The sequence below is a fragment of the Embiotoca jacksoni genome, unplaced genomic scaffold (assembly GCF_022577435.1).
Source record: "Embiotoca jacksoni isolate LCO1_2020_lvr unplaced genomic scaffold, fEmbJac1.0.p SCAF_14, whole genome shotgun sequence".
Lineage (NCBI taxonomy): Eukaryota > Metazoa > Chordata > Actinopteri > Embiotocidae > Embiotoca > Embiotoca jacksoni.
Genome location: NW_027185274.1, coordinates 12,052,956 through 12,063,303, shown reverse-complemented (window position 1 = coordinate 12,063,303; position 10,348 = coordinate 12,052,956). Strand labels below are relative to the sequence as shown.

The window sequence follows — 10,348 nt, the reverse complement described above, 5'->3', positions numbered from 1 at the left end:
GCTTTATGTCTGTTTGGTGCTGATCAAGCTGCGCACGTTGGGTTTTGGGAGCTATGTTATGGATGGAAAATCAAATAATGATAATGGTGTTCATCACTTCAAACCTCCCTGTTCACATTACTTTGATCCAGTTATTTGAAAAGGAATAATTACTGATAAAAATCTATGTCTAAAACCATATAAGATACATAAAAAGGTCAAACAAAAAAAGAAAAGCATGTCTTTCAGGTATCATAATTTTATTTAATTTTTGGTTTTCCATTGGAAAGTTGCTTTCCAGATGCCAGCATCCCTGAGAAAGTATATAATGCAAATCTTCTGGACAGCCCCATCAGTGCGCTGAATCAGGCCAGCCAAAAGATGTTCACATCAGCAAAGCACAACCCTGCACTTCCTCCTGTTAAGTCATGGGCTGACCAATATCCTCCTGTCATTGAGGCTTTTGCTTTGCGATGAGGAGATAGTGCCTCCTTCTGCCTCTCAGACATACTGCAGGGCATGTGCAGAGTTGAGAGCTGTCCATGGTAGTACTTTATGAGCAGTGATATGATTGTCTATCCCTTTACTCGCTAAAATGTGTGGATCCCAGGAGAGGGAGAGCACTTTGGTGAACAGGCTTATTGGCATCATTTCACCTTGAAACACGTAGGCAAGTAGATAAAAATAAAATTAAAATCAAAATTTGAAAGTGTGCCTGCAAATAGCACTGAAACAAACTAATAAACACAAACTGTTCAATCTACTCTTCCTCTATAATCCGCCCTTAATAAATATGATAAGTCATATAATCTTTCTATGAGGTCTGTAGACAGAGAGCATTGCTACTGTTTTTACCGGCGTTACAGTCACCCTGGATGTCTGTGACAATAAGAACTTCTCATCCCATTCAGAATCGTTCACAGTGCCACATGCTTCCAAATCCTACCAGTAAAATCAATAACAATATTCAAAGGCCGTTAGCTTGTGTGGCTAAGTGGCTGTTGAAGAATTTCCAAGGGATGTTTAGCAGCATGACAAGCTGGACTCCTCTATGCGGTCATCTCGAAGCAGCCCCTGCGGTGCGTCTGCATGTCTCTCACCCTGCGGATGGACTGGATCTGGGGGTGGTGGGCTCCCCACTCGTTCCAGTGCTTGAAAGGGCCCATTTCAAACATGTACTGGTAGCCACGGTAGCCCGGGTACTGGTAGCCCACCCAGCTGTGTGAAGAGGGAGAGAAGCAGATATGAACCCCAAAGCTTTACTCCTTACTGACTCCTTACCTCCTTACCTTTCAGATTTCATATGATTCAGATGGACATCCTCGTGTGTTTGTTTGAACTAATTTTGAACTGGATATTGTTGCGGTCCTTGTTTCCCAAATTAAGACCAGTTTATCTGTTTTTTTTTATACAAAAACCAGAAGCAAGCCCAAAGAGATGACAAAAAAAAAAAAACACTTACGTTCCTCCAGTGACCTGAATGCTGGCAACACGGTCCTGGAAGCCATAAGACCACAGGCTTGGAATATCCTCATCGCACACTTCCATCTTACGACCCTCAAAGTTTGTACATTCATACAGGCAAATCTTATGGTCCTGGGGGTCCTGTAAGAGAAATGTATCACTTTTCAGTTACTAACTGTTTTCCTGAACATACTGGAGACTTTCTGTCATTGATTTTAGGCAAGAAAGAGATTAAAAGTAACCAAGGTCTCCTCAGGATTACTGACACTGACATTTACGGTTAAGTACAAGTGATTGTGGATTTGAATAGAAGTGTTTTAGAAGCCAAGACCAAACGTCTAAAGGGAAAACACTATCCTTGTAATTGTCTTCATTTCTTTTCTTTTTTTTTTTTTTTCAAATTGTAGCGGCACAAAAATGTCAGCTAATAAAAGCTTTAATCCAAAAATACTGGCTGTGGAATGAGTCTATAAATATAACCTCAACCATAAAAAGCACTTCCCTATGTGCCAATAAAAGATGGATGAGAGGTGCAAATGGAGGCTGACAACAGAAACAGAAATCAGCACTTGCAGGCTGACCTCAGCTTACCATTCGGAGGGGCCTGACCGACATGAAGCGGTCACACCTGTAGCTGTTGGACCAGGTGTCCCAGCGGGGGTACTCTCCCTTCTCAAGGATGAACATTTCACCAGTCATGTTCTGCTGCTCGTAACCCACCCAGCTGGGTGGACAGACGGGGAGACCGTTTACTTCTAACAAATTAGGAGAGAGATTATATTGTAACACATGTTTGAATTGGAGGTTTAGTGACTTACGGCCCACACTCCACCCTGATGGAGCCAATTCTTTCGAAACCCTTCTCGCACAGGTCACGGCACTCTGCGAACAGGTCCATCCTACGGCCCTGGAAGTTCTCGTATTCATAGAGATACATCTGAAAAGTAACACAAATTTAGGACGTTAGTTTCTAAAGTCACGTGCTTTGAATGCCTAGTTGTTTGCTTTTCTATTATTTGATGAAAAACAAGCCAAAGAAGTACCTTGGTGTTACGCAGCCCGATGGCAGAGTGGCTGCCAATGCTGCCCTGAGCACCTGAGTGAGACATGATCAGCTCTAGAGAGAGGAAGCGCAAAGTCAGCCAGCCGTTTACAGAGATCATGAAGAGGGTCACTGATTCTTGACTGTCTCAATACAGCACGTTCTCCAACACAGCAAGAGCGGAGTGTTAAAGGATCGACATTCAAGCACAAGATTTGCTCTTGTTGAAAAGTAGAAGGACACTTGATATACAGCATTTATATTCATTCATTCATTCATCTCACATTCTCAAGTGTCACTGTCACAGCTGTCCAACAGCTCTCAGCAAATGCCATGAACTGAAGTAGCTCTTGATATCTAAATGTAACAGGAAACGATATAAAAATGTTGTCAACCAAAAATCGTCTCAAATACTTTCTTTCCCTTAAAAAAAACCCATGTTGTTTCTTGAAAAGCATCTTTTCTTGTGATGTTCCTAAAGCTGTAAAGTGACATTATAGAAAAAGTAGATTTTAAGATCTTAATTTATTTTGTGATGAGCATACCATTAAAATGGACCTAATTCGTACTTAATTTATCTGCATCCTATCGAAAGCGTTATCTAACACCAAGCTGAAAAGCAATGCTTTAAGTCAACTCCTCTTCTGACCACACCCAGCTTCACTGCTGGAGCTCGGTTGCACCTGCACCCACATCTCACGGTGGCATCCCACTGTACGACACACAGTGGAGTACATTTCTACATCACTGGGACAAGGTGAGATCCTCAACCATGTGAAACAAAATTTTCAGGTGGTCTTAAGTTGAAAGTGGTTCAGTGTGTTATAATATAAACCACAAAGTCTTTTCCTCTATTTCTTTACCAGATTTAAATTTGAACAACAAACTGGACACAAATTTAAGCATATTTCTGCACAAATGGGCATGCAAGCATTTGTGTGACAACATAGTTTGGTGAATGTAATTTTTAGTTTTTGTTTGGGTGTTTCAAGTCCATCAAAACAACTCCGCTCTCGAAGTTGTATTTCCTGAGTAAAGTTCCAAGTACATCCGCTAAAGATTTATCCTTTCCATTAGAGCAATAACGGTCAATAACCGTAAAATGCTAATCCGTCAAAACCTGGCTTGATCTAGTTTTTTGGAATTAAAGGATTAGTCTCTTATCTTTCTTATAAATTTACATCAGGGTGACAACTCTAAAACATGAAATTACACCCTACTGCATTTTATGTTAGTTTTCCACCTGCTCAATCCAAATTTTAGGTTTAAGAGAAGAGCCAGTCCTTGCGTGGTTCTTTCAGTCTGAAGTTTGAGTAGTCAGGAAAACCACAATATTCCCCTTAATGTCCAAAGACTAGCAGTTCAGAAAGAGTTAAAAAGACCTTGGAGTGGAAACTTACAGTTACAACTGCAGGCTGAAACGGACCGACCTTTGGAGAAAGTGATGGACGCAGGCCTTGTGAGGAGGGATATATATATACATTCACATCCACACCGCGTCTATAGAGGCAGGATTCGGACTTTTTATTGGCTGCAAGCTGGGCTGCAAGCTGGGTCAAAAGTCACACTGCTTATCTGTGGACAAGTCGGGCTGACTCAGCTGCTCATTTTGTTGTCCAGCACTATTGTGTGTGTGTGTGTGTGGGGGGGACGCCCCGTCCCCTGTGCCCCACAGTCACTGCCATCAGCAGAAAGTTTGCTTTGCACGCACACACACAGTTACTGATGCAGCCACCGCTCTCACGATCTGCCCCTCAATTTATTTTGTAATTATTTTCAGTTTTTCTATCCTTCCCCTCTGTCATTTTCACGTCTTTCTCTGTGATTCATTTTGTCTTTCATCTCCATATTCTCTCTCTTTCTCTTGATCCTTGGTGCAGGCCGTCTAAAGCCTTTGAGCCCTGTGTGTGTAATGTGCTGACTGCATGAGCGGCATCCGTCTCTTTTGTTGAGACAGGCGAGTGTTGGACACTCTTTTGCGCAGTTACTATATTCACATTTTGTTTGATGCTTCTATAATAATTAATCTTACATTTAGGGTTTAAAACCAATTTTGGATCTCTCACACTTGTTGCACCATGACCTCGTAAATTCTTGCAAAACCAGTGGCTGATGTTAAGTAGGACAACAAATCTAACATCTTTCAGACATTCATAGAGAATACACAGGGAGAAAAACAGAGACAACTAAACCGAGTTCACTGTTTCAAAGAGCTCATTTTATAAGAACATTTTGTTCTTACTTGAATTTCAAACACAGAATTTTTTACAAGAGTCCTTCCACAGGACTGACGCTTGGATTACCAGTGTGAAAATACATTCGCAATTCATGCCTTTTATGTGATTTATTTAAAATGGTAAGACCACAATTTAGTTTCTGCTTCTGACTCTTTTCTACTTCGGTGTCCTCATTTTCTCTACACCTTTGTAAGTCATGCTGCATTTACAGACAAAAAAAAAGTGTTTATTTGATATTTCTACAGCCTACAACAAATACAAAGTAGCCCGGTGGGAAACGTAAACACTCTCATAATGTTCCTGGGTGTGACTAAGTCATTATCTTTCATTTAAAAAAAACAACAAAAAAATCCTACATTTATAGATGTTTAGATCTACAGCCATGAGTTTTGTACACACTTCAGCTTCATGTTGAACACAGAAAAGGAGGCTTTTACATTAGTGATAACACGGGCAATATGAAAATCCTACAGCTTCCTTCCCAGGTCATCTCTCATCTCTCAATCATTTTCCAACTGAGGTAGCGATGGCTATGGGTGTTTCTTCCTTCTTTCCTGTTCCATGATGTCTGTGGGGTTCACAATGCTTTATCATGGTTTAATCTGTACCTCAGGTCAGTGATGTCTGACATCCCAACAGGATGTGTACCATGGTTCGTCTCCCACCGTGGATCCTCCCTCATGCCCCACCTGTTCAGGGAGAGTGACATAGACTGCAAGAAGGATATGCAGAGTGGTGCAAACTTCTGCAGATCGGTTTCAGTGATCTTTATTTTAAGGAGGTCCCACCTTGTCAAGGCCACTTGTGTCTCCATCTTCTCTCTTTATCCTCCACGTTCCTCACTTCTGTCTGGTTTGCCTTTGCCGACTGTTGGAAGTGGGATGTCCTGAGGTCTGGACTCCCGGTGCAAGCTCCAACTATGCCCCTTGTCCTGAGGGGCACTACGTGTGACACATTTGCATTATCATATGATTTTGTGTGATCACTACAAAATGCATTACATACTTTTGAACTTGAAAACATCCAATCAAATCTTTTTTTTTTTTTTATATAACATATAAAACGAAATGCTTATGATGATGTCTGTTTCTACCCAGACTTGGCTGTGATCCAGCTTCATCAACATGTTTGTCCCTGGAGCCTGATAGGTCATGATAAGCCTGCACCTTCAACTCCTCCACTGGAGAGGACAGGGGGCGCTGTAGCCAGCCAGATCATTTGCAAAGGCCCACTAATGTGAAGCTTGGAGGGATTCCCAGCCACTTTCGAAGGTGTTTATTTATCTTCCTCTGATTTTGCCTCAGTTGTTTTTCAGTGCTGAGGATGTTCTTTTTGCCTCAGAGTGTGTTATCATATCACTTCCTCATGCACTTGGTTGGATTTTCCACAATTAATGTGCTTGTTTTCCTTTGAACCTGCAACTTGAACCTCTTAGTCATTTCCCCTTGTGTGATCACTCTCCATGTGGCAGTTCTGTAAAGCTGCGTCAACAACCATCATCTCATTATTCTGTAGAAGATTAATTGATTGCTATTTAATGATAATTATTTTATTCCCTTGTTCATTTAAAGTTGAGACAGCTTTGAAAACAGAGACCTGTAGAGAAGCTTTTATGAAGTGCTTGGAAGAATTTCAGTTTTGTATGATGTACAACATGAAGATACTTTTGTCACAATGTAGGCATGATTATTATTTATATTTACTGCCTTAAAGAGAAAAAAAGAATATGAAATCACATTTAAAAAGAAAAGGAAGAACAATGTACAATGTAAGGTCAGTTGTCACTGACTTGTCTAAATGGATAGGTGTGGTTGCAAGTTCCTTTGTATGCTCTGAATGTATGTGTGAGTGCATGAACAGGCCTTTACGTGTCTGTGTCTGTCCATGACTGTGTGAATGCACCACTGAGCACATGTGTATAGAGGAGTGAATGAAAGGGTGTCAGGACCAGAGATGGGGTCAGCAGAGGAGGACCTGATCCACAAGGACAGAGCACAGTGTGGAAAGACCTCGGTGAGTATCTTGTTAAGGTTGTCCAGATTGTTTATTAGACACTTGTGTCTTTTTAGATCCAGATTTCGAATACCAGGTGAAGTTTAAGAACTAAAGTGAGCCTGCCTTTTAAACTTTTATGCTTTCTACTTGAGCCTGAAATGTGTTTTTCCTTCTGAACCCAAGTCGATGATGATCTGTTTCCTGGACTAGGCTGTGCCAGGACTTGGTCCGGCCCACTGGTCATGGACCATTTGGAACTTGTGCTTATCTGCACTGGGCACGGTGCCCTCCATCCAGTCCCCACTGCAGCGAACTAAAGCCCAGAAGCTCAGTGCTGAACAATGACTGGAACAGCAATGTGCTGACTCCTGCCTCGACCCACAGGCCCAGCTGCTTTTCAGCACCGGCATGTATAAATAGGTCCGTTTACTCCGGGGTCAGGACATCGTTTTTGTGGAGCCCCCTGTGAGCACTGAACAGCTATTCTTTGGGGCCGGTCAGGTAAGCCCTCTATCTCAACCCATTCAGCCGACAGCCTTGTGCAGACCATTGTCACTTTACATTTTTGTGTCTTTTCTCTTTGTGTATTCTGCTGAACCACATAAATGTATAGACTCACGGCAGACATGCACATGCATCGACATACTGACCATGCACAGGGAGAACAAATCTGCATTGTGCCTACATCAAAGGGTGACTCCATCAAGTGTGAGCGTGTAGTTGGCTTTAAGAAACCCAGACACGTGTGACGTCAGGTGTTTTGTTATATAAGTCAAATTCCAATGCTGTAATAATAGGACCAGGTGATGGATTATTTGCAATCTATTTAAAACAACAAAAAATATACATATCACAGGGACAGTGTATAAAATAATCCTACATCTTGCATATATAACTGACAATAAAAAATAGCTGAAACACACTGTAAGTGGTGGACGTGATAAAATGTGTCTAAACCGTGATGTTTCTCTCAATTAGCCGTGAAACACTCACAATATAATATAAAACTGTCTCTGCTCTCGACTGTGAAGGTAAATCAACACGGAAATACACAGTAGCATGGCTCTGAATAATCCCAACCCGCTGGGACCATGGAAGGTGAGTTTGATGTCTTGTCATGGATGACTAACAAAAGCTGATTGCATTTTCTAATTTCATGCCTGGCCTGATATTGTCAATGATGTCTGTACGCACATCAGTGCGTGGGTGCGACATGTGCATACTACATGTATGCATTTGCGTCCTCTCCAGATCACAGTTTATGACCAGGAGAACTTCCAGGGTAAGCGCCTGGAGTTTACCTCAGCCTGCCAGAACATCATGGAGTGCGGCGTTGATAACATCCGCTCCTTGAAGGTGGAGTGTGGCGCGTAAGTCAAACAAAAAAACTCTGTAGAAAATTTCACACAGTATGAAATGTCTCGCAACACACATTTTAGCTGTCATTTAAAATACTGCAACAGATCTGATGTAACAAGATATTGATGCCATCTTGCCTCCAAAGAATCAAGTAACGCATTTGTTTAATCCAAAGGGTTATATCTGAAATGACTACTTGGTCTTCATGTGTTCGGTAGTTCACCCCTGCCCACTGAACATTCACTATTTGCCCTTGTTTGTTTCAGACAATCTGGTTAAAATGGTCCTGAGATATACCATAGAAAACACGTATCAAACAAGTGCTCATCAGTCTGTTTCACAAAGGTCCCAATGATCCAGTGTTGCTGTGTACATGTGTCTGTCTGCTTGTTGGGGACAGCTGGGCAGGATATGAGCACTCCAGCTTCTGTGGACAGCAGTTTGTGCTGGAGAGAGGAGAGTATCCTCACTGGGAGTCGTGGAGCGGCAGTAACGCCTACCACATTGAGAGGATGATGTCCTTCCGCCCCATCTGCTCTGCTGTGAGTTTCTGTCCGAAACCGGCAGGTTCTGCTGTCTCTCTTTCTGACTTCTCATTTGAAAAGAAAAGAGTCAGTTAAAAAAACAAAACAAAAAAACACACTGATGTGACTCATGAGAGTGACTCATTTGTGACGAGAATCCTGGTTTCTTGTGTTACAATCCTACAGAGGGACTTACTACAGCTGCAATTAAACTGTGGTGCAGTGTGGCCTTGTAGATTGTTGCAAAATTGGACAATTTCCACATTTTAGATGATTTTTTTTTTTCAACTGTTTTCTGCCTCTAAGGCTTTCTCTGGCATCTGTAGGGTAGTGACTGTTGATGTTGAAAGAAAAGTGAGTGAAAAGCAAATTACATTGCAGACAAGGGCATGATCAACATTGCTACCTCACTTCTATTGTCATCTATGAAACTAACAACTCTGACTGATTCTTGTGCACACAGAACCACAAGGAGTCCAAGATGGTGTTGTTTGAGAAGGAGAACTTCATGGGACGCCAGTGGGAGATAAACGATGACTACCCCTCTCTGCAGGCCATGGGCTGGGGCAACAACGAGATTGGGTCCATGCAAGTTCAGAGCGGCGCGTGAGTCTCGTTCTTTACTGTTGTCTGGCATGTGAATACCGTCAGAATTGAAGAGAATGATAAAACACAGTATTATTTTGCCACATGGCAAAATAAAATAGAAAACTGGGTATAAAATAAACCCCAACACAACTTTGGTAAAAAGAGTATTTCATATAGTTGATCCTGCCATGAACAGACCCGACATCTTGACCACAACCAAATCCTATTTTTCAACTGAACTTTTTACTTTTTTTTATTTGGTGAATATTATAAAATTATCCTCAGATTGTTTTTGATTATTTACTTGTCAAAAATGCACCGCCACGCTTTAGGCATAGTTCACAGAAAATACCTTATTTATTCAGCTTATACGAGATGCTCATAATTTATTTTAGGTTTACTGCTTAGCCTACGCATTATGTTTTAAACATAATTTTGTTTCTTCAGTTTCACCCTTTGGGTTAATAAAGCATACGGGTTACTGTTCAGCTTCTAAGAAAAAACAAAATGCGATAGTGCCCTGATTCAGGTCTTATTCACTTTAATGGTATAAGATAAATACATTAACTTTTGATTTCACTGAATAATAAAAAAGATATTTGTCTGTCAACCTTTGATATATAACTTTGAATGGAGTGAGTGAATGAACTCTGTCAAAATGACACTACCAAAGAGGTCTATAGTATTTCATTGCTGCCTTTTCCTCAGGTCGTTTGAAGTGTGGTTATTTTCAGTCTGAATACATTTCATATCACGCAGGCTGTCTCTGACTTCCTGTTTAAAACCACATATTTATCATTAATTACCTCTTTCCTCTCCTCATCCAGCTGGGTGTGCTACCAGTTTCCAGGTTACCGTGGCTACCAGTACATCATGGAATGTGATCGCCATGCTGGCGAGTACAAACATTACAGAGAGTGGGGCTCCCATGCTCAGTCCTTCCAGGTGCAGTCGCTGCGTCGAATCCAGCAATGAGACCTGCTGCCTCCTCTCCCAACCTCTCACTCCTTACCTCCTCCAAATCCTCCTCCTCCTCCTTTTCCTCTTTCTCCCTTCACCCAGTCATTCCAGCACATTCTGGTGCTTTACCATCAAGATGTTTAGAGCACTTTTGTTTAGTTTTGTTGCCAAATGAAGATAAAAAGAAATTAAGTGAAGAA

At 41.5% G+C, this 10,348-nt stretch overlaps 2 protein-coding genes across 2 annotated transcripts; one reads left to right on the top strand and one right to left on the bottom strand.

Annotated features, from left to right (window-relative positions):
• Window positions 1-1,028: 1,028 nt before the first annotated feature.
• On the bottom strand, window positions 1,029-3,999 carry crybb1l3 (crystallin, beta B1, like 3). Its single transcript, XM_069147308.1, has 6 exons — window positions 3,886-3,999; window positions 2,487-2,560; window positions 2,262-2,380; window positions 2,035-2,167; window positions 1,442-1,584; window positions 1,029-1,197 (listed from the first exon to the last, which is right to left on the bottom strand). The coding sequence occupies exons 2-6, from the start codon at window positions 2,550-2,552 to the stop codon at window positions 1,029-1,031; spliced, it is 630 nt and encodes a 209-aa protein (XP_069003409.1). The 5' UTR covers window positions 2,553-2,560; window positions 3,886-3,999.
• A 3,161-nt stretch (window positions 4,000-7,160) lies between these two features.
• On the top strand, window positions 7,161-10,348 carry cryba1a (crystallin, beta A1a). The gene is made up of 6 exons (XM_069147309.1): window positions 7,161-7,218; window positions 7,749-7,815; window positions 7,969-8,087; window positions 8,477-8,618; window positions 9,064-9,206; window positions 10,016-10,348. The coding sequence occupies exons 2-6, from the start codon at window positions 7,777-7,779 to the stop codon at window positions 10,161-10,163; spliced, it is 591 nt and encodes a 196-aa protein (XP_069003410.1). The 5' UTR covers window positions 7,161-7,218; window positions 7,749-7,776; the 3' UTR covers window positions 10,164-10,348.